Genomic DNA, 25,064 nt, shown 5'->3' on the forward strand with positions numbered 1-25,064 from the left:
ATATACACTTAGCACACATAATGTCCTTCCATGTGTAAAATCTTCTCTGTCCCCCACCCCCAGGAACAGATGCCTCCAGCATCCAGTCAATTTATTTGCCATGGTGCTCATCACACTGAACTGTGAGAGTGTGCTCATCACACATTAGCCTGTATGAAGGTACAGATATTGTTTTAAATTATTAAATCTGACCCAGCATCAGAGTGTCTGGCTCATATGGGCTCATTAAAGAGTTGGTGAGTGAATATATACAAGCATGAAGGAATGAATAATACAGTAAAATAATCACTTCTCTTTAGCTTGCTTGAAATTACTTGGCTTCTCTTACCTTTGGGTTTTTACTTTTTGAGAATTGTCAAGGAATTTGGGATGCTATGACTCTCTTAAGTAACAGGCAAAAATGTAATTTTATGAAGATTTAATGATATAATATCATTGCCAGCTGGTTTTAGCACTCAGGGAATTTAATAGAAAATTTGTAACATTGTCTTTAATTTGTTTAAATATTTATGAACATCGTTTTTGAGAAAACATATCTGGGGTTATTGTTTTATAGAATTCAATTTGGTGTGGTTTCAATGGTTTGGTGGTTCAACCTGTTTTAATAAATTCTGCTAGAACTGTCTGTAAATTCTCTGGAATCTGAGTGGGTGTCTTTTCGTATCTCATTTCTGCTTGTCCCACCTTCCAGGGCCCCAGATTAAATCAATGTGTCTGTCACAAGGATCTTGGGACATTCAGACCAGCAGTCCTCATCAGAACTCTTCATCTTCTGATATGGAATCTAGATAATCTGTGTCAACATATAGGAGAAATCCAGAGAACAAGCTGTCTGCCCAACCTGGGTCTGAGAAGAGGCCATTCTGGTCAGTGAAGAAGATCTCCAGCCAGACTTCATCTTCTGGCTGCAGATAGATGACTGTGGACCCTGAAGCCACGTCATGGTTTCCTGTGTTGGCGTCAAAGGTCTTTATCCGGTACTGCCCATTGTGTACCAGCCCAATTGCCAGATGCTTATTTGCCAATGTGATATCATAAGAAAAGTAATAGATCCCTGGGAAAGCACAGATGAACTTCCCTGTTGCAGGGTTGTAGTGCTCTCCCTCATTGAAGAGGACCTTGTTAAATATAATTGGTAACCTTTCTTCTGGGTAGCTGGTTGTGATGCCAACAGAAAAGGCAGATTTGAGCACGATGCTTCCACATCTACAAACACCAGGCAGCCCTGGGTCCCCTTGCTCTCCTCTGTCTCCCTTTGGTCCAGGAGGCCCAACAGGACCTACTTCTCCTTTCTCTCCCTCAGGTCCCATGGGTCCTTTCTTCCCAGTCTCTCCTTGGTCCCCTTTCTCTCCAGCAAGGCCCAGTGGTCCAGTCTTACCTCTCAAACCTTCAAAAAGAGTTTATAGTTTAATTAACAGTTTCTGTAAATATAGAGTCACAAACAACATGCCCACATACCCTAAATATTTTTTCTCAGTCAACTTTCAACAGTATACTACTACATAATTAATATTTAAATAAATCACTAATGCACTAAAATGGAAATAGAAAAATTTCATCAAAATGTCAAGAAAATTTTCCTGAATATGTAAGAAATCATTTAAAACCTGATTAATTTAAAATAAGTAACCGTCATTTTGATGACAGATTACCTGCTGCTGAATTAGACACATATAGATACTTATCTCTATAGGAGGAATTCAAGGAGCATGATATTATTCCCCAGAGTGAGGTCATGGGGGCAGACAGAACAAGATGAATCCTTAGAGGCTACTTAGTCTTATGCACCATTCTACTTCTATCAGGATTATTAATATTGGGTTGGCCAAAAAGTTTTGTTTGGGTTTGGAAAAAGCCCGAACGAACTTTTTGGCCAATCCAATAAAAAGTTAATCAAAGTGAGATTAGCTCATATTTATTGAACATTTACAATGTATCAGGGTCAATGCTTTAGGTGCATGCATTACCTTCTTTAAGTCCTGCAACAACTTTATGAACTAAGAATTATTATTATTTCCGCTGTAGATGAGAAAACTGAGCCATGGAGAAATTAGTTTGCTCAAGGAAACAGAGCTAGGGAGTGATGGAGCTGTGATCTGAACTCATGCCTGCCTGACTCTGGCATCTGAACATCTGGGGCAGTGGCCAGAGTGTCATTTGTAAAGTGCACCACAGTAAGGGCTTTTCAATATGTCACGATAACCAAACAACAGTGACTGCCACCACTGTGCAGGAGTTCTTTTTTGGAGGAGAAAACTGAATCCCAGAGGGGTGAAGAAACTTGCTTCAGTAGCAAGACTAGGACTGGAATCCAAGTCTTAGCCTAACGATGTTTATCCTTCATCAAAATGCTTCTTACTTTTGGGGCTAAAATAAAAAACCTTTAATCCTTTTTGGCTCTGCAGCTAAATGGTTGTATTATTTTAGGCAAGTCCTTTACTTTCTCTGGGTCTCCATATTTGTAGAAAATACATAAGGGCTGTGAAAGGATTTCAACAAATTCAAAATCATCATACTGGAATATTTTCTGTTTGTTCAGATATTTATATCTACAGGTCAACCATAGGCTAAATGTAGAGAAATTGTGATCATGGGTTGAAAGTGATAAGCAAAATCTATTTAATTTTTAAACCTTATATGTAATAACAGTGACTTAAAAGTATAAAAAATGTCATTCAATTTTATGGCCAAATCCATTCCATAAATATTTTCTTGAAAAGTATCCAAATGATTGGTAATTTGTAATGCACTTTTGTAGTCAGGGAAAGCATATTGTTGTTATATTGTGTACTTTTACTCTTAACTATGTATTTGTTCTCAGTAACTTTTATTAAGCTAAACCTTTTATTTGATAGTGCTTTGATATCATTTATTTGAATATTACACATACATCAATGTATGAGTTTGATCCTTTTTCAGTTATTTGGCAAATTTAGCAATGAAGTGTTCTGGATAATACAAGTTTCAGGAGAATTAAAGCTTTACCCTTAAAACATCAAGTATTTTGTTTCAGTAATTTTAGAAAGAGGTTGTGTAATAATTTATGATGCATAGAAAATGCTAATAATGAATGTAACCCTTTTTTGGTGACTAGGACCAGCGTTGTTACGGGTCATAGGACCATCCTCCAGCTCTAGATGACTTTTGTTATTAAGTCGAAATTCCACTAGCCCCAGCCAGAACAAACTGGTATTTATTTCTGGAAATAAGGCCATAATAGTCTAATCTTTCAATGTTTGTTTCTTTTTGGTAGAAATGAAATATGAATACTATTTTACTGTTAAATTAACTTTCGAATCAAGGACTACAACTTATACATTGTTATTTTATTTTCAATAGGAGCTAACTTTTGCTGTCTTCATCAGTGACTGATGCATCAATAAAAAAAATTTTGGCATCAGTAACAATTTCTGCCATTAAATTTCATTATGTACTGAAATTTCTTTGCCTCTATAACTTTGGGCAAGTCACTTATTGTCTTAGTTTCAAATGCCTCATTTGTACTATGAAGAAATTGGATCTAAGTTCACTCTAAAGCCGTTGGGAAAGTAGTAAACAGTGACTCAGCAGACTTGGCAAGCCCTAATTCAGCCATGGATTAGTTAGGTGACTGTGAAGAAGGGGCTTTACCTCTCTGACTTTAGTTTCCCAGTCCTTGAAATGAAGGTGTTGGACTAGATTGCTTGAGGTTTCATCCTCTTGAAAATTTTTTGAGACCAAACCGTAAATACTAAGATGCAATTTTACAATGCTAGCCGTGAAAAGATCTTTATAATCTCAGCACTTGGATCTCTGTAGCTATTTAATATTTTGAACTGCTGGGAGTTAGATAATCAGGGACTAGTGGTAATAATTTACAGTAATTCTTTCTGTTTGCGTGAAGGATTTACCCTTGTGATAAAAGCCAATTAATGAAGAATGGAATGAAGGGATAAATCATTCCCCCTCCCTATTCAGTCAGACATAGGCTGGGTAGAGAGGAGAATTATGGAGTGTTAGTCTATGCTTAGATACTGAAGCTTAGAGAGGAAGAATTTCTTCTTAGTTCTCCACAAAACAAGCTTACAAGGATTTTTTCTTCAGTGCCATTTCTTTTTTCCATCCATCCATCCATCATATATGTATGTGTGCATGCATACATTTATCTAAACCATCTAATACTGATTGGTCATCCACTACATGCCAGGCACTGTTCCAAGGGCTGAATGCCATTGACATGAATGACACCTGTCCTACCCTCAAGTTAGCTGTTATGACATATGTTGTGGTCTGCAAATATGGGCCATAGCTAAGTTCATGAATATCTGAAGTCATGTAATGAAATAGAATAATCTGTTCATGAGGTGGTTCTAGTGTTATCTGAAGATATTTATATGGATGTACATTCACATTAAATTAGATTTTAAAAATATGCTACCACAATAATTGCTATAGACCAGTGAGGCAGACAGATATTTTTAAAGAAAATTGATAATTCAGTATAATAAACTCTGTATTTGTAATTTAGAGTAGGGAAGTTGGAGAAGACATATACTTGACCTTGCCAGCGGGTTGAGGTGGATGTGGTGGGGATGAATGAGAAGACATATATGGTATTAAAGGGGAAACAGGAAGCAGAAGCTTCCAGCCAAGTTGTGTCCAGTTCCAGTCACATTAAAAGCTAATTCTCAAAGCCACAAGACTCTGTTCTTATTGTTTGTAAGTGAGGTGTGCTTCTTTTCATTGACCACAAAGGCATTCTTACCTTTCTTAGCTGTCGTATATCCTTACTTGTGTATATGTATCAATATATATTGGATTTAAATAACTAAGGTTGGGAAAGTCTTTTTTACTTTTGAATCTCAATTTCGTCATTTGTAACATTATTATTATTGATTGTAATTTTAGCTAATAAGGTTATGGCTGAAATTAAGTACTAAATGTAAAATTGCTGACACCTAGTAAGTTCTTAATTAATGGTGATGATGGTGATGTTGATGATGATGATAGTGACATATTGTAATCATGTGTTTCCACATTGGCCTCCCCCACCCAAATGTTTGCTTATCAAGGCAGGGACAATGTCTTGTTCATATTTGCATTCCCTAGATCAGTGTTCTCAACTGGGGGCAATTAAACACTGCCCACCAAGGGAAAGTTGGCAATGCCATAAGACATTTTCGTTGTCACAATTGGTGGAGGATGTCACTGACATCAAATGGGATGCTGCTAGATGTCATTCAATGCACCAGATAGCCATCCCACAGTTAATAATTATTTGGACCCAAATATCATCAGTGTGGAGGTTGAGAAACACTGGTTTAGAACAATACTGGAGAGCAAGAGGTGCACAAAAAAATTTGTTGAATGAAAAATGCATGAATGAATGCATGGATGGATGGATGAATGGATTGATGAATGTGGGGGATAGCTGATCTCATATATGGTTAAAATTGTAGCAATTACGAACATTCAATTTGCTCTGAATACATATCCATATACATATCTTTAAATAACACTAGAACTACCTCATGAAATGGATAGCTCATTTCTAGTTTATTATATGGCTTTGGATATTCACAAACTTAGCTAAGACGAATATTTGCAGATCACAATGTAATAAATAATAACAGCAAACATTTACGGAATGCTTACTACGTGGCACTTATTCTATTGAGTACTTTACATGTATTATCTTCCTTAATCTTCACAATGACACTTACTATCCCCAGCTTACAAATGAGGAAACCGAGGCTCAAAGAGGTTTTTTCCTCAAGGATGCTAAGTTAGTAATTGAAGATGTCATGTCTTTCTGACTCCAGTGAATGTTTCTGTGACTCCTACATTATTGCTTCTAGACACAATAAACTAAAAGGACCAGTAATATCTAACTATGATCCTGGTGTTATTATAGGATTTCAAACGTATTCATGATCATGATACAGCAGTAAGAGTGTTCATATGTGCTACCAGAGCCTTTGAAAGACGTAAGCTCCAAATGAAAAGTTCTTTATCTGATGTTGAAAATTTACCTAAAGATACTTTATCTAGTGTTGATTAAGGGTCATAGATTCAGTAGCTGCTTATTTGCCAAATATCTTCTGCATGATAAATTCAGCAATGAATTGGTATCTAACCTTCTGAATATATATTATGATATTGTTTCATATAACACCAGTAAATCACGTGCAATGACTAGATAGAGATGTATTTCTTAGATCTACTGATTTTTTCTTCCTGTCTTTTGTTCCACATTTTACACTCAGAAACTTGTTTTCAAAGATTGATTCCATCCAAATCTTCCTCTTTTAGGGTTAACACAACCTTACTAGAATTTCAATTCGGTTTACTTTGAAGGACTGCAGAATCTGGCAAGCTTCATGGGCCAACTTATTTGTGGGGAAAAAGTGAAAATTACTGAAAGAGTAGGACACAATTGTGTTGCTGTAAAGAGCAATAAGACGTCTATATTTCAGCTGCTACAGGACAGGTGGGAGAGTGTTGAACTAGGAAAGGTAGGTTATACAGTATTATTGTCATTTCCTTTGTGACAAGTAAGCCTTTTGTGTCTTTGTTAAGGATATGAGTGCAGAGCAAGATGGCCCCTGTGCTTTTGGCTCCTAGTTCCTGCCTCTCCTTCATCTCTCCGTCTCCTCCCCGTCCATCTGTCTGTCTATCCATCCATGCTCTCTCGCATGCAGCCACTGCCCGCTGGCTGTACCAGCCCAGAGGTCACGGACATCAGATGTTCCAGATGACTCCAGCTCTGCCAGTCACTAGACATGCACTTCCATCTTCAGTAATTCATTTAATCATGCTACCGCTCTGTGTTCTCATGTATAAAACGTGATCACGTCCCCTTGAAAGAGGTGTCATTACGATGCAGTGAGAATGCAGGTAGAGGGTTTAAAGCAGTATCTGAAGCATAGTGAGGACTCAGTAAATTGTTACGATTAATGAAGGTGAAGTTGAGAAGGGACTTAAAGGGCAATTCTCATTAGAAAAAGCAACAAAACAAGGGAGTGATTTTCAGGTGGGGGTGACAGAGGGTTTTTTTTATGGAACTTCATTCATTACCTGCAGCCCCCTTTTCACCTTTCTCTCCTTTCCTGCCGTCTCTACCATCTCGTCCTGGAAGGCCGATCCGACCATGGGGCCCAGGGGAGCCATTTGCTCCAGGCGGGCCTGGAGGTCCAGGTAAGCCAGGAATGCTACAGATATATCTTGGGGAGTAGCTGTCTCCTTTGAACTGATTACCCCGAGGTTGTCCACTCGCACAAATGGCAAAACTTGTAACATAGAGCAAGACAAACATCTTTGGCTCTGGAAGAGAAACACACGGACATAAATGCACCGTCTTAGGTGGGGATTTTGGCATAACTGAACATGAGAATGGACATTTGCAACAATTCACCCCAGGGCTCACCTCTCCATGTGTGTCTAAATACCCTGTTTGCCCTCATAATACCATTGAAAATTATTAGCACTTTATTGATAGAGAGTTCTCAGTGCCCCACGCAAGGGCTGGTGGAGATGAAGTCGGTGAAGATTTTAAAAATTCCAGAATAAATCACTTTGTTGCATTTTCTTTTCTGCAGGAATCAATGGTGGACTTTGAAAAACAATGTTTTGTTTTTGCAAAAGTACACATTTTTAAAAAGAAAATTAGAGATGCAAATGAATAAGATAAACATTAAAGTTATTCTCACCACTCACAGATAATTACTCTTTACATTTTGACGTATACATCCTTCTGGTGTTTTCTTTCTATGCTATGAAGAAAAGTGATGTTATGACATTCCTGCAAGTCTTTAACTTTTTTTCACTTAACAATATGTCGTGAGCATCTTCCCATGTCAAAAATTATTCATAACATTAAAAAAATTGTTGCATTTGCTTCTACTGTCCTTTATGTACAACATTCCCCATTATAGACGTTTGCTTCCAGTTTTCTGCTAGTATAAACACCATGCTAGACATACACCTTTATATCTAATCTTTGCATGCTTCCACAGTCATTTTCTGAGAATTTATAGGCTTTTTAAAGCAAGAAAAAGGAAGTGACATTTTCAGGAAAATCATGTTTTTCATTTGATAATCATGTGTAATGTCAATTAGTGTTAATTGGAGTACTGTGCATGTCCTGAGTGGAGGTGTCTCAAACTGTAATTTAAAATCTGCAGGATATAATGCCGTACTGTCCCATTAAGCTGTTAGCACTGCGGCTCAATTAAAGGGGTGAGTGAAATTAAATCACGCACGTTGCCACATGGTCCGAGTGAAGCAGGCAACAGATCTCTTCAGCTCTGATCTAATGGGATTTGGTTTTTCCCTCCACAAAGCCTGGCCACTGAGGATGATGGATCATTTATTAGCATCACGTTTGGCATATAGGCTGCGGGGTGCATAGTGTAGGCTTGGGACCCTTGATTTTCTAGGCTAATGTCTTAGAGCTATCAGCATCTTGGGTGGGAGTATACATGTGATTCTGGGATGGTATAAATGAGCAGTTTTTGCACAGTTGGACCTATACTTTAATAAGAAATCTGTGGAAACAACCTGAAAGTCTATCGACAGATGAATGGATAAAGAATATGTGGTATATATATATGCATACACACACACACACACAAACACAGTGGAATATTAGCCATAAAAAAGAGTGAAATAATGCCATTTGCAGCAACATGGATGGACCTAGAGATTATCATACTATGCAAAGTAAGTCAGAAAGAGAAAGATATGATACCATATCAAATACCATATGATATCACTTATATGTGGAATCTAAAATATGATACAAATCAACATATCTACGGAACGAAAACAGACTCACAGATATAGAGGACAGACTCGTGACTGCCAAGGGAGAGGGTGTAGGGCAGGGAAGGATTGGGAGTTTGGGATTAACAGAGGCAAACTATTATATATAGGATGGATAAATAACAAGGTCCTACTGTATAGCACAGGGAACTATACTCAATGTCTTTTGACAAACCATTATGGAAAATAATGTGAAAAAGAATGTATATATATGTCACTTTGCTGTACAGAAGACATTAACACAACATTGTAAATCAACTATACATCAATAAAATAAAAAAAAGAAATCTGTACAGTGCTTGATGTATATGCCTGGTGTATACTTGTCAAAAGGAAATAATCATAACATGTGGGAAAAGCAGTTAGATAGAGTTTCTTTTTTTTTGACAGCCACATCAGAAAATTAATCAGCACACTGTACCACTTTTATAGCACCCATGAGGAAATTGCAACATCTTGGAATTAGATCCAGAAATTTGCCAGAGCATAGGAATGACAAACTGAGAAAAACATAGTGTGCACATGTGGTTCAAAATAAGTCTGATTCCTAGAATCTTATTAGTGAAAAACTGAAGCAACTTATCCAAATATAGGCTCTGTACCCTTGACCAAATCTCCATGTTACCAGTGTCCTTACCCCTCACCAAAAAAAAATCAAAGAGAACATTTTTCTATGCCCTGTCTGCTTATAGAACACAAACTCAAAATTATTTATCTTATTACTCACCTGGGATTAAGGCACGTTCTGAAAAGCCCAGCAGATCTGATAAACATACCAGCCCTTCCAAAGGTGCCTCAGATGAAAGAAAATGGAAAGAATCTTTTATTCAAACCCTTGTCAGTTAAAACAAGACAGGATGATTAAATTGCTAGATCTTCCACCTTGCAAAAAAGCTGATTAGAGGAAGCTTTGGGAAGGGATTTAAAAGAGGAGAACAGATACTTATAAGGAGGCTTTTAACCAGACATGGAATGCGATGCTGTAGCTGAAGCCAGGAGCTGGTCCTAAGAGGGACTTGAAACGATCTGGTGAGAAGGTGCTTTGGGCAGTGGCATCTCAGACACTGGTGGAGATGCTGAGAACACACATGCCAATAGTTGGGGATCAGTCTATGAAGGAGCGTGTGGTCAGAGTTGAGGTTATGATGGATAGAGGATGCAAAAGTTTTAAAGATGTGCTTGGAAGAAAGGATGTTAATATTTCCAAGAGCCAGGCAAAGGTACTCAAAGAAAGAATAAATTAAAACAACTGAAGCAAAGATACTCATTGAACAAATGGTTTGCAATTCTTTGACAAATGCACTAGAATATTGTCTGCACAGTAGTTTAAATGCTGAAAGCATTCCCAGTTAGAATACTTTGAAAAGCACTCAGAATGGTTATCCATTAATAATCCTCATCAGAATTGAGGGACGAGGTGTTGTGGCACCTGACCCGTGATGGAGAGTGGCTTGGTTCAAGGCTTGGGACTCAAATCGTCAGGATGACAAAGGGGTGTGGGTTACAATGGAAAACTACAGTGGCATTATCTTGTAATGGTTCTTCCTTCCATTTAAAATCAAAAGCCTCGTGGTACATGGTCTACAAGGCCCTACTTGATTTGTTGCCCACCTTTCTTACCTCCCTGACTTCATCTTCTTCTACTCTCTTCCCACTTCCTCATCATCTGTCACACTGGATTCCTTGATGTTTCTCGAAGATGCCAGATACGCTCTGCCTTAGGGCCTTCACACTGTCTCTTCCCTCTGTCTGGAACTCTTTTCTCCAAGATGCCTACATGTCTCCCTCCCGCATCTGCTTCTGCCTTTGTTCAAATGCTACCATTTCATTAAAGCCAACCTTCACCTCCTCATCTAACATTGCAAATGACCTTCTCCTACCCATGACGTGCCCTCTTTCTGTTCTATTTTTTTCTATTCTCATTGTACTCATCATCCTCTAATTTACTAGATTATTCTTAATTTTATTATGCTTTTAAATTTGTAAATATCTCTATCTGATAGAATGTAAGCTTCATGAGGGCAGGGATCTTTGTCTTAGCCATTGATGTCTCCAACCACCTAGAATAGTGCTTAGCACAAAAAACTCAGGCTGAGGGCAAAGGAGATTTTGGGGGTGGGGAAGGTGTGATTTTTGTGGGAAAAAGACTAGATAGAAATTATGGAATATGAGAATATTACAAAAGAAAGAGGAAAGAGAGAATTTAAAGAAATATTCCTGGGGTCTATGGGTCCCTTTTGCAGTATCTGTTTGAGAAATACAGATAAAGGATTTAAGTTGTTTTAATTTTGTATAGTCTAAAGTATTTAAAATATTTATTTTTGTATAGATAAAACATGCACGTTCATAAAATTAAAAAAAGATGTGCAATGAAAAGGAAATCTTTTCTCTTTCCTCTCAGTCTCCCAGACATGTAGGTCCTCTCTCTAGAGGCAATAACTGTTGCTAGTTTCTTGTGAGTCCCTCCGCCTGTAGGCATACTGTATGCAAATTCCTGCACCTTTCTTTTCCACTTAGCTTGGAGATATCAGTATACAGATAAAGCTGCCTCATTCTTTTTTTAGTCGCAATGGAATATCCATCGTAAGAATCTATTATATTTAACGAGTCACCTATTGATGGATACTTGGGACATTTTTATTCTTGTGCTATTACAAACAATAGTGCGATAGATATTTATATGTATATTCTTTGCATGTGGTTTATGACATGAGCAGCAAATAGCTTTTCCCAGTTTGTTTTTTCACTTCATTCATGTATTTTAAAAAATCTTTTTATCTTGAAGACATTTTTGGGGGTTCAATTTCTTGTGTTTAGAAGACCTTCCCCACTTCAAATAATAAAAAGAATTCTCCCACTTTTCTTTCAATTTTATTTTCATTTTTTCACCTTTAAAATTTGAGCCATTGGAGTTTTTCTGATTAAAAAGTGTGAGGTAGGGATCCAACTTTATATTTTCAACACCTTGTATTAAAAAATCCATCCTTCAACCACTGCCCCACTGGTTTGCGATGAATTTGGTTATTCTGGCTGGGAATGAAATATGTGAGTCATGGCTCTATACACATTACAATACTTTTAAACAGCTTTTTGAGATTTAATTTACACACCATAAAACTGACCAATTTAAGGTATACAATTCAATGTACAGCATAATCTAATTTTAGAACATTTTTAAAACTACAAAAAGAAACATACACATTAGCAGTCACTCCTCATACAAAATACTTTGAAAGATTGCATTGAATTATGTAAATTTATGTAGAATATGTGCTAAAATATATTATTTTTTTCCACTAGTGTGCTCCTTTGGAGTTAGAAAATCAAAGCTCTGGAAATATTGTTAATTTGAACAGATCTGTCTTGGATGTTAGCTGTAAATGACTCTCTATCCTATTTTTCTGTAAGGATTACAAAGTAACAGATCTTTAATTTTTTTAAATCCCTATTTTAACAATTATAATACTTTGTGGTACTATAGATTTCGAAGCCTTCATGTTAATGTATATTTTGAACCTGTAAGGCAGGAATGTAGTATATAGTGTTTTGTAAAATTTTAAAGTCATAAAACCCTTTATTTTTGCTAAACTAGCTATGGAAAACACTTGGAGAAATACTGAATAAATCAGTGCAAAGATTCACCTTCTAGAAAATGTGTCCACAGTTTGAAAGCTTTCAGTAAATAACATGTTTTTTCTTTATTATAAAATAAAATAAGCCCATGCATACATGGTCAACTAATACTTGACAAGGGAGCCAAGAATACTCACCAGGCAAAATATAGTCTCTTCAATAAATAAATGGTGTTGGAAAAAACTAGATATTCACATGCAAAAAAATAAATAAATAAGAAATTGGAACCCTATCTCACACCACTCAAAAATATAACTCAAAATGGGTTAAGGACTTAAATGTTAGGCTTAAAATCATAAAACCTCTGGAAGAACACCCAGGGAAAAAGCATTTGACACTGGTTTGGCAACAGTTTTTTGAATATGACACCAAAAGCATAAGCAACAAAAGCAAAAATAAACAAGTGGGACTACATCAAACTAAAAAGCTGCATAGCAAAAGAAATGATCAACAAAATGAATAGGCAACCTATGGGGGAGAAAATTTGCCACTCATGTATCTGAGAAGAGGTTAATATCCAACATACATAAAGAACTCATATAACTCAATACTAAAAACCAAATAATCCAATTAAAAATGGGTAAAGAATCTGAATAGACATTTTTCCAAAGAAGACATATGAATGGACAGCAGGTACATGAAAAGATGCTCAACATCACTTATTATCAGGAATTTGAAAATCAAAACCCCAATAAGCTATCACCTCACACCTGTTAGAATGGCCATCATAAAAAGACCAGAGACAATAAGTGTGGGTGGGAACATGGAGAAAAGGAATACTGTACACTGTTGGTGAGAATATAAACTGGTACGGCCACTAGGGAAAACAATATGGAGATTCCTCAAGAAATTAAAAATAGAACTACCATATGATCCAGCAATATCACTTTTGAGTAGTATCTATCTGAAGGAAATGAAAATCATTACCGTGAAGAGATATCTGTATTCCCATGAAAACTCTAATTCGAAAAGGTACATGCAGCCCAATGTTCATAGCAGTATTATTCACAATAGCCAAGATGTGGGAGAAACCTAAATTTCCATCAACAGATGAATGGATAAAGAAAATGTGATATATATATATATATATATGTGTGTGTGTGTGTGTGTGTATATATAAAATATACAATGGAATATTATTCAGCCACAAAAAAGAAGGAAATTCTGTCATTTGTGACAACATGGATGAACCTTGAAGGCATTATGCTAAGTGAAATAAATCAGGCAGAGAAAGACAAATTATCTTGCTTATATGTGAAATCTAAAAAGCTTAACTCATAGAATCAAAGTAGAATTGTGATTAGCGGGGGCTGGAGTGTGGAGGAAACAAGGAGTTGTTGGCCAAAGGGTACAAACAAAGGATCTTCCAGCTATGAGATGAATATGTTTTGAGGCTCTAATGTATAATGTGGTGTCTATAATTAACAATACTGTATCATACACTTGAAAGTTGCTGAGAGAGTTGATCTTAAATGTTCTCACTACACACAAAAAATAATAATTACCTGAGGTGATGGATGTGTCAACTAATCTTATTGTGTTAATCATTTTGCAATACATATGTGTACCAAATCTTCATGTCATATACCCTAAACTTACACAATGTTATATGTTAATTATATCACAATAAAGCTGGAAAAAAATTTAAAATGTAGTTGATAGACATGTAAAATTGTCCAGCTGCTGTACAAAACAGTATGGTGATTACTCAAAAAATTTAATATAGAATTATCATATAATCCAGCAATTCCATTTCTGGGTATACCCAAAAGAAATGAAAGCAGGGGCTCAAATATGTTTGTATACCCATATTCACAGCAGCATTATTCACAATAGCCAAAAGGTGGAAGCAACTCAAGTGTCCATTAACAGATGAATGGTTAAACAAAATGTGGCACATACATACAATGGAATATTATTCAGCTTTTAAAGGAAGAAATTTTTGACACATATTACAACATGGGTGAATCTTGAAGACTTTAATGCCAAGTGAAATAAGCCAGTCACAAAAGGACAAATATTGTATGATTCTACTTATATGATGTGTCTAGAATAATCAAAATTGTAAAGAAAGAAAATAGAATGGTGATTGCCAAGGGCTGGAGGGAGGGGGAAATGATGAGTGAGTGTTTAATGAAGACAGAGTTTCAGTTGGGGAAGATGAAAAGTTCTGGAGATGGATGGTGGTGATGGTTGTACAGCGTTGTGAATGTACCTAATGCCGTAGAACTGTGTACTCTGGCAAATTTTATGTTGTGTATATTTTACCACAAAAAAACTAAGTAAAAAAAAAAGATTAATTAGGATGTATGGAACCTACTAGTATTCTTATTACTGTGCTTTAAAGACACCATTTACTCAATCCCCACACCACTTTAATGAAGTTGGTGCTATTATCTTCACTTTACAAATAATAAAATGGAGAGTCTGAGGGTTCAAGTCCACACAGCCCAAAAGATGGCCCAGGCAGGATTTGAACTGAGCTCTTTTGTCTCTAAACACTTGGGTTTTCCCTGACATCATGTGAGGGAAACTGTAACATTACTTCATGGCAAAGGGCTCGATTACTAATTCAAGTTGAAAATGTGTTTTGCCTGGAAATCATTAGAAGGAGGGTAGGTAACCATGGAGGCCAAAACGAGATATATCCTTGGCCTGCAGGGGAAGGGATTTCACAACAGCAGGGTTTGTCCTCCTCTGGCTGCACTAGGAGTGCACCGTGAACAAGATGGGATCGGACCTGAGCTGCTCACACCCCAGTGCCTTCTGTTTGTTCTTCCTCAGCTCTCCCTTTGGGGCCCTGGTTTTCCTCCTCAGAATGGCTTCTTCTGTTGGCCATGAAGTCCCTTCCTTCTCCTGTCTCTACTCCACCCAGCATAGCCACACAACCACATTGTGTTATGGCTAACTATTGCTTTTTCTCCACCAAAATGCAAACTCTATCATGAACATTTAGGACAAAGACTGATCTACAGTAGAGGCTCAACAAAGGTTGAATGAAGGAAAATATTCATCAATATTTATTCTTATAAACAGTTCATAATTTATAACGCTCCATCTGCTGTATGTAAAAGGCTATGATGGCACAACAGTAATCTGTTCTAACATGTGTCAAATATTTTGTCATCTACAGAGCAACGTTAAGCCTGTATCATCTTCCCAAGGACCCTTTTGTGTTAGGTCGGACAGGGAACCAATGTCCAGAGAAGTCAGGTAACTTGTTTATGATCACAAAGCTAATGTCAGACCAGAGATTTGAGCCCAGGTCTTCAGTTTCATGGATTCTTCTTCCAGAGCCATCTGTTTAATAAACTCAAAAGCTACCATAATGAAATAGGACATTGCAGCCACATCTGTCAAAATTCTAAAAAAAAAGTAAACACCATACCTTGCTCTGGGATGGTGGGTTGCTCCAGAACTCTAAATCCACAAGAGACTGAGGATCTTTCATGAGAGCTCAGAGAAAATCTCGCTTTGGTACCAGACAGAAAAACAGATCCAAGTTCTCAGAGGTTTCCAAATAGTTGTGCTAAAAATAATTCTCTCCGTTAGTCCCAAAGAGCCAGAGGCACTGGAAGTCATTCATTGGGTGAGGCTCAATCAGGGCCAGTTAAAAACCTCGATTTTGTTTGAGTTAAACCTGAAAGTGCCTGCTTTTCTTGACCGTTAACTGTAGAGGCGCCTCCATCTCTGTGTGTTGCGGCCTCGTTTTCAGATTTGTTTACTTAAATTTTTCCCCTCTTCATTTGTTTTCCACTGAGTGGATGTTTCAGGAAAAAAATTACTCACTGAGTGGAAATTATTTGTTAACTTCGAGAAAAAAGTTATGTCCTTTTTGAGCATTTTCAATGTAGAATCTTCAGATTCTGGAGGTGGGATTGTGTCTCGTGAGATAACAAGGAAAGATGTCCTTATTCTGGGTAAATACGGCAGGAAAATGGTCCCTCATCCTATGTGCTGCAAAATGAAAGAGGGTGATGAATACTGTACTGCTGTTTCCTTTGTTCTCTGAATGGATAAATGATTGGATATTTTCTGAAGACTAATAGGTCTTTGTTTGTATAGAGAATGGATCACAACTCAAAAGGCAGAATGGTTCTCCAGACCCTATGACGACTCATCTTCAGTGCTATCAATTTCTTTTTGTCCTTTTGATACGAACTTCATGTATATCCTTACAACAGCAGTATGTAATTCATAATGGCGTTTATGGAAACTGAGTGACCGAAAAATTTTGTTTTCATCTTGCTTTCCCCACCATTCTTCTCAAGCTACTAAGAATGCAAATTGAAAGAAATACTTCCAGTTGGGGAAATGAGCATGAATCACAAATTTGACCGAGAAGATTCATGGGCTTTATTTTGCCTTAGCTATCCACCCTCCCATCTGGAGGACATAGTCTTTTGAATTTATTGGCTGTCCAAAATCTGAGTGTCAACATAGAGTCATAAAAATAATGCCTTGAGCATAGAAGTGAGGCACAGCTTTTGCTAAAGTAGAGTAGAATCTTAATCAGAGAGAGTTTCCTCATCCTCAAAATAAAATGGTTGTCCTTATATTACTCAGCTATAAAAAGGAATGAAATTGAGTTATTTGTAAAGAGATGGATGGACCTAGAGTCTGTCATAGAGAGTGAAGTAAGCCAGAAAGAGAAAAACAAATACTGTATGCTAACACACATATATGGGATCTAAAAAAACAGTACTGATGAACCTAGTGGCAGGGCAGGAATAAAGATGCAGAGGTAGAGAACAGACCTGAGGACATGGGGGGGAATGGGAAGCTAGGACAAAGTGAGAGAGTAGCACTGATATATATACACTACCGAATGTAAAATGGATGGCTAGTGGGAAGCAGCTGCATAGCACAGGGAGATCAGCTCGATGCTTTGTGATGACCTAGAGGGGTGGGATAGGGAAGGTGGGAGGGAGGATCAAGAGGGAGGGGATGTGGGGATATATGTATACGTATAGTTGATTCACTTTGTTGTACAGCAGAAACTAACACAACATTGTAAAGCAATTATACTCCAATAACGATATAAACAAATAAAATGGTTGTCCTTGATTATTTCTAAGTTTTCTCACCGTTCTTAATATTCTCTCATCTTGTGCCTCATGAGGTGGAGCTTAAAAAATAATGTCAGCCACTCTATACCTTACATACAAGTAGAGATACAAGTCACCTGGAAGGGGATACTTGTTATTGAGAGAGGTTACTCAGGTGACTCTTTGCATAAAGGGAAGCACTTGGTAGTAGTTTGATGAAGGTTTTCCTCTCAGGGACCCTTGGCTGGAGAGGGGTTGAGACTATTTACTTAAAGCATCCAGGGTCTTCTGGAAAGGAAGGAACCAATGACCCAGCCCCTTCTTTCCATGATGTAAACTTAAAGAAATTAGTCATGGACGACAGGGTTGGTTTGATCCAAAGCCTGCTGTGAAGAAAGAATACTGTGGACCACAGAATGGAATTGAGCGGGAGGTACTTGGGAGTCTGGGCCAAAAGCATTAAAGGATTTGGGGGTGGCTGGTTTTGGTGGAGTATGTGGATGAAGCTGAAAGTTCGTCTGTCTTCAGTGATTCTGTCATCGCAGCTCTCCTTTGGGGAACAGTGGTTGAACACACAATGGTGAATTAAGAGGGTCATTATTTTAAAGCTTAGTAAGGTGGTAGTACCAGGGTTAGTGAGAGCATCTCCTACAAATGGACAAGCATCTACTAGATTCTGCACAATCAGAGTGTGGCAATTTGGTGGCAGCTAAAGCAACAGGACTAGTGGACAAAACTTTTGTTTTTCACTTTCTGCCTGGGATAGAAGTAGACATGACCCCATTTGAACCAAGAATGCCCCTAGAATTCTTAGATCATTCATGGAGGGGAGGATTTAGATCTTGACTAGTCTACCTGCTAATAAAAGAAAATGGGATCCTGAGAACTAATTGGAAGAAAGAAAAATGGCATGACTGTATTTGAACTTGAACTGGCACATAGGTCATAGAGGCTGAATTCTTTCATTAGTTCACTCCTAGCCTAACATCACAGAACAGCCCACTGTCTTGTGTAAGAAGGCCCTGACTATCTGACTTGAAGGTAAGCTCTCCACACTCCCCTCTGAGGTCTTCTAAAAGGCTGGACTAGAATAGCAGTCCTTATAATCTTAATTTCTGGGATGTCAGCCTGTGGATATGTTCATTTATTTTTATACAAGGGATGACTTTATTTTTACTGAAGTATAGTTGATTTACAATGTTATGTTAGTTTCTGGTGTACAGCAAATTGATTCAGTTATATATATACATATATTCTTTTTTCAGATTTTTTTCCATTATAGTTTATTACAAGATATTGAATATAGTACCCTGTGCTATATAGTAGGACCTTATTGTTTATTTTATGTATAGTAGTGTGTATCTGCTAATCCCAAACTTCTAATTTATCCCCCACCTCCCTTTCCCTTTTGGTAACCATAAGTTTATTTTCTATATCTGTGAGTCTGTTTCTGTTTTGTAAATAACTTCATTTGTATCTTTTTTTAGATTCCACATATAAGTGATATTGTATGATGTTTATCTTTCTCTGACTTACTTCACTTAGTATGATAATCTGTAGGTCCATCCATGTTGCTATAAATGGCATTATTTCATTCTTTTTTATGGCTGAGGACTATTCCACTGTATATATATATAGCACATCTTCTTTATCTATTCATCTGTCAATGGACACTTAGGTTGTTTCCATTTCTTGGCTATTGTAAATAATGCTGTTATGAATATTGGGGTGCATGTAAATGATGACTTCTTAAAGGGATTTTCTCATTCAGTCTTCTTTGGATTGGTACAATCTCCATCAAAGAGCTTAGAAATGGGTAAATTTTTTGACCTCCAAAAGGGTAGATGTGTTCTTATTTTTCTGTCTTAACTTGACCAAGTGTTGACACAATTTATGGGTGTTCATATTTGTTTTTTCTGTGTCATTCATAACTTCCTTAAATTCCCTTTAGTGTTTGATGGCAAGGTTTCTTATATTATTAAAGTATAACTGTAATTTTTCTGTTCTGCAATATTTGATTTTTTCTTCATTATTTTTCATCTTAGCTAACTTATTATAATCTATATCTTCCTGGATTTACTCTTCTTCACAGAGAGAATAAAACCTTTGAAATTGTGTCCTAGAGCATTCAGACCTCAGATGTTACTAAAGCTTGTTATTGCCTATTTCACTCAGTTATTTTCACACTTATTTTAGAGACAGTAGCAAAAAAAAAAAAAAATGATGGGTAGAAAAATATGCTGAAGGAAGTATTGGCTTAAAGTAAAAAAGTCGGGTTCCATTTACACCTGCCACTCATGCCGAGGCCAAGGTCTTATTCTGTCTTTTCTAGGCAGACATTTTTTTCTCCTCTCAGCTTGTGCTTATTTTCCTGTAACCTTAACTCACTTTTCAACTGAATTCAGTTCAATCTAGATCAATCCAATCAACGTTCACGGAACATCTCACAGTGTGCTGGTGAACCAGCTCTCAAGAAACAGGTACAGATTGATAGCTTTGTCAGTTTCCTTGGTGTAAATACTTCCATCACGGCCAATTTCAAGCTACCAACCTGATATTCACTGAATACAAAGTGGTGTGGAGTTGGCCCTTGCTAGCTGGTCTAAGCTAAATCAGCACAGCACTGGGAATATATATAAGCCAATTCTCGGTACTAGAATTATTTTAAAAAGAAGGTTCTAGCTTATGTTCTAAGACATTACATCATTTTCTCCTTTAATCCTCACCATAACCTCTTGAGGTGAGTAATTTTATCATCCTCCCTTTGTAGATGAGGAATTTGGGCAGGCTGATCCACAGTTGGCCTACCTAACCACTGTACCATGTATCCCCATAGGGTGTTTCTAACTTTACAAGACCAGGTTCCTGCATCCACACAGCTTGCAGGTGGGTGGATTGCATGCCTGACTCCTCCTCTTCCTCCCCATAGCACTGGGTTCGGGCGGGAATCTAACCTTGTCTTTCTAGCCTCAGTGCCTTGCTTATATCATCTCCTCTTGCTTGCAAGTCCCTGTTGGCCATGTCCTTCCCATGCCCTTTTCTTCATATGCTTGCTTTTGTCCTCCTTATGCATTGCTTTCGCCAGAAAGTCTCCCTGATACTCTCAGCAGGTACAGCCTTCACTTCACTCGAACCCTCCTGGCACATTATTTGGATCTCTCTTATGCACCTTAACTCGTGGATTCTTAACTAGATCTACTGTATCAGCACACCAGTGGATTAGTTCTAGATACTGATACTTTTCAAAAGCTCTATGGGTAATTCTGATAGGCAGTCAGAAATTGGGCTTCGTTACCTTATCTACTTTTGCTCAAATGATACCTCCTCTGTTAGTCCTTCCAAGCCAGGGAGTGTCAGTGATATAAATCTGATCTGGTCTTCTCACTCTTTTATTCTGTTCTTTTGTTAATCACCTCATTACATACTTATTGAGCTCCTACTATATGCCAGATACTGAGTGCTTGATCTTGGTATTCAATGGGGAGCAAACATGGAACCCTTACCCTTAGAGAGAAAAAGTCTAGTAGGGAAGACAGACATTCATCAAATAAGCATAAGACTATGTTTAGCAGATGTTAATTGGGACTTTCCATCATCTTGGAGTTTCAGTTGAGCACTCAAGGCAGAGAATAATGGGCAATCAGTTCTCATACATCCATTTAAGACTTGCCAAAAACCAGCTGGATCTGATACTAGCTATAGTCCATTTTTACCCACATAAGAGAAAACTAGAAATTCGAACGGGATGAATAGTTGAAGGGAGCCATCAAGGTAGAGAGTCATTAGCTGATAAGGGAGTGCCAAGGACCTCTCCTCTCCCTTCCTATGAGGGAGGAGATGGAGGAATAATACCCCCTTCCCCAACTCCCAGACTAGTGGCAAGGACCCCAAGAGATTACGGATAGTATTAGAGGTGCCTGCAAGAAAGAAACCATCTTGTTCTCCAGTTGGATATTAACTGAACTGTGAAACTGAAAGCCTTGCAGTTCTCATGAGATCAGAGAAATGTGGGGGAGCTTGACCTACCCTTAAAGTTTGATGTCTTATGTGATCATAGAAATCAGAGAATTCTGAAGGCAGAAGGCTGTCTGGAGAAGAGAGAGCAGTGTAGAAGCAGCTATTGGAGAGGCAAGGATGTATGAATTTCCCAAGAGGCAGATGGTACTGAGGATGGCAACTGGGATTGGGCCATTTATTTGGGACCTCTTGAGCCAGGAAGGAGTCCTTCTAGGATGAGGAAGCCAGTAAGAAGCCATCTAGCATACCACTGACTGCAGAAGCTGAGGATGGTATAGGGGCAAAGTAGGGTATCACCCAAGGAGTTTATCACCCATATTAGGAAATTGTACAACATGGAGGTCCCTCAGAAAGCCTCTAACGGCCACGGGGAATGTTCAAACAGAGAGAGCCAGCATTTGAATACCTGGAGCACCAAGCAGGTATCGGCATTCAGAAAAGAACCATACAAGTACCTATTAAGTAAACATACTTTGGTCACATTTTTCTAGTTCTCCTCCCTTCTGATCTGACTCTGGACATGCCCAAAGTAGAAGGAGAGGTAGGAGATGGGGCAAGAGTGAAAAGCATAACATATTCTGAGCTGAAGACTTGGAAAGGACAAGCTTTCCATTGGATGTGATATTGAGGTGTTGATTTAGATTTGTCTTTTTAATGTCTGAAAATGAGTCACAATTGACCAACGAGATTATTCATGTCATTCAAAGTGACCAGAAAGCTAAGGAATTTGCCTGAGTTGTCACGAAAGGGCAGGGAAGAAGATCCAACAGGATTTGACTAGAAAAAGTGATGGGAGAAAAATGAAGTCACTTCTTATTTATATCATATTTAAGACATAGAAGATCATTTGATAAATTCAGGAAACTCTGGAAAGTGTTTTCTGAAGGGAAAGCAAATGGTGTTACGGGAGTGTTTAAGCAGGGCAACCTAGCTGGGACCTAGGGCTTGTCTAAAGAAATGACATGTGACCTGAGATAAAAAAGCGGAACAGTCATTAACCAGGAAGAGAAATTAGAAAACACTTCCAGGCTGAAGGAATGCCATGTGCAAAGGCTCTGAGGTGGAAGAGGATGATTTTGAAAGAAGGTCATTGAAAAGAGCAAAGGAGAGCATATGCCCGGAGGGAGGATATGCCTAGAACTAGCAGGGCTCTGCTGGGCTTGGAAGGTTCTGGTCTTTATCCTGAAAGGCTGTGAGCAGGGTTTTATGGGGCAGGCTGCCAACTCTCCCTCAACCCCAACACTCCGTAACCCCATTTTCCTGCCTCTAGTTGAGGTGACTTCAATAAGCTATACAGACTTCATTTGGCTTATGAACTGAATCTGCTTTCATTGTTGAGAAAGATGTAAGTTCTTGTGAGAAAAGTGGTTTGCATATTTAAAAAAAGGCAATTCACACAGTCATTGAATGAACAAATGTCATGACCTCTACCTTGTGCCAGGTGCCACCACAGGCCCTGGAGATGAGGAGCTGAAAGAGGAAGACAGGATTCTAATGCCTTGGAACTCACTCCAGTGAGAATTTCAAGTCATTAGGGAATGAAGGGGCCTCCGAGGGCAGCTGTCTGATTTTCCCATTTTAGAGAGAAGGAAATACCTTCAGTGAAAAGTGACTCTTCCAAAGGCCCCATTTATGGATAAGACCAGAGTTAGAACTCAGGTCCCCTGTAAGATTCTCTCCTCTGTACAGCATAGCTGGATACCAGGACCGGATTCCTGACTTCACACAGAGAAGACACTGCAGTATTTTTCATACACATAAATACCTATTACTGTGGATAATTGAGAGTTAACATGGTAGTATTATCCCAGATCATAATACTTGATTTTCATCTTTCTACCCCAAATATCACTTCTTATATTTTAAATCATAAGAACATTCTTAAAAATTACAGAAAATTTTGAGTGTACACAAAAGTAGAGACCAAATGGAAAATGAGTTGCTGTGTACCCACCACCCAGCTCAATAGTTACTGAGAAGAATATAATTTCATTGATACCCCTACTTAACTAATCCCTTACCCCTGCATTTGGTATGTTTAGAAGCAAATTCCACACATCATATCATCTATTTCATAACTATTTCAGGAAAACCTAGGAATTTTTTAATCACCTTGGGTAATAAATAACAGAGTGATTGACACCATACAGATTCATCAGCCCTTGAGACTTTTAACCAAAAATGGGCTTACTTTAGAGTAGTTTAAAATGTCTTAAAAGCACTTTACTCACGAACTGCTACACTGTGCACTGAAAGTTGCGAAATGTAATTTTATGTAGCCTCAAGCTTTCTCAGTGAAGTTTTCAGAGTCCACAGGGGAGGTCTCTGGTGACTTGTTACAGAAATTCCAAGAAGTTTTGAGCTCATTAAAGGCCTGTCTGTGGGTCCGTGGGTTCCAGGAAAGACTACAGTGCAGAGCTGGCCTTTAGTCCTGCCACATGTCAAGGATGGATGATACTGCTGCCAGGTGCAATTTTTGGCTTTTACCAACATAACCTGTCATACCAACCTAAGATTGTTTAGGAAACACGAGAGAACTAGCATCATCTTTATTTTTTTCATGGAGCATAAGCTTTTGATAGTCATACATGTTCCTTTCTCTGATAAGCACTATTCCACTGTATGGGCGTACCACATCTGGTTTGTCCATGTACAAGCTAAGTGACATTAGACTTGTTTCCAGTGGTCAGCTCTTCTGAATTAAAGCTGAAATAAACATTCATGCACAGGTCTTTGTGTAAACGTGTTTCTATTTCTCTTGGCTGAATACCTAGGAGATGGATTGCTGGTGAATATGTTACATGTATATTTAACTTCATAGGAAATTGCCAAACTGTTTTCCAAAGAGGGTATGCCATTTTGTATTTTCAGCAGCAACGGATGAAAGTTCTAGGTGCTCCAAATCCTTGCCAGCACTTGATATTACTGATTTTGCTTTCAAGTTTTAGCCATTCTAATTGGTGTGTGGTGGTATTGTGTTGTGGTTTTAATTGCATTTCCCTAATGATGTTGAGTATCTCCTCATGTACTTATTTGCCATCCATATAGCTTCCTTGTTGAAGAATCAGTTCAAATCTTTTGTTCACTTTGGGTTATCTGCTTATCATTTGTTGTAAGAATTTATATATTCTAGATATATACCAGATGTGTATTTTACAAATAGTTTCTCCAGTCTATGATTTGACTTTTATTTTATTAGCTATGTCTTTTGAAGAGAAGCATTTCATTTTAAGTGTAGTTTATTAAATTTTTTCTTTTATATTTAGTGTTTTTATATCTTATTTAAGAAATCTTTGCCCAACTCAAGGTTACAAATATTTCCTCCTAGAAATTGTATAGTTTTAGGTTTTATATTTAGGTTTATGATATCTTTTAATTTTTTATATGGGGTGAAGTAAGAGCCAAGTTTTTTTGGGGGGTTGGGAATTGAGAAACAATATACAGACAATGGCTAGACCGTATTTACAATAGACTCTGACCTACAACCTTAGGCAACCTACCCAGGAAACCAACCTTCTTACCTATCATAACAGCCAAGGAGGCCAACTTGTTGTTGTAAGCTAG

At 37.8% G+C, this 25,064-nt stretch overlaps 1 protein-coding gene across 5 annotated transcripts in view; it reads right to left on the reverse strand.

The window, feature by feature from the left end:
- Nucleotides 1-403: 403 nt before the first annotated feature.
- C1QTNF7 (C1q and TNF related 7) overlaps nt 404-25,064 on the reverse strand; it is a 129,818-nt gene continuing 105,157 nt past the window's right edge. For 2 of the 5 annotated variants that reach the window (XM_068543211.1, XM_068543212.1), the window contains exons 2-4: nt 9,530-9,596; nt 7,057-7,302; nt 404-1,387 (exon numbers count right to left, since the gene is read on the reverse strand). In XM_068543211.1, coding sequence (XP_068399312.1) covers nt 756-1,387; nt 7,057-7,294 — 870 coding nt within the window. In that variant the 5' untranslated portion in view covers nt 7,295-7,302; nt 9,530-9,596 and the 3' untranslated portion in view covers nt 404-755. Of the gene's footprint in view, nt 1,388-7,056; nt 7,303-9,529; nt 9,597-15,823; nt 16,148-25,064 lie in introns of those variants that run through there. The other 3 variants (XM_068543208.1, XM_068543209.1, XM_068543210.1) reach the window with 3 other exon arrangements.

Source organism: Eschrichtius robustus, chromosome 4 (genome assembly GCF_028021215.1).
Source record: "Eschrichtius robustus isolate mEscRob2 chromosome 4, mEscRob2.pri, whole genome shotgun sequence".
Classification (NCBI taxonomy): Eukaryota; Metazoa; Chordata; class Mammalia; order Artiodactyla; family Eschrichtiidae; genus Eschrichtius; species Eschrichtius robustus.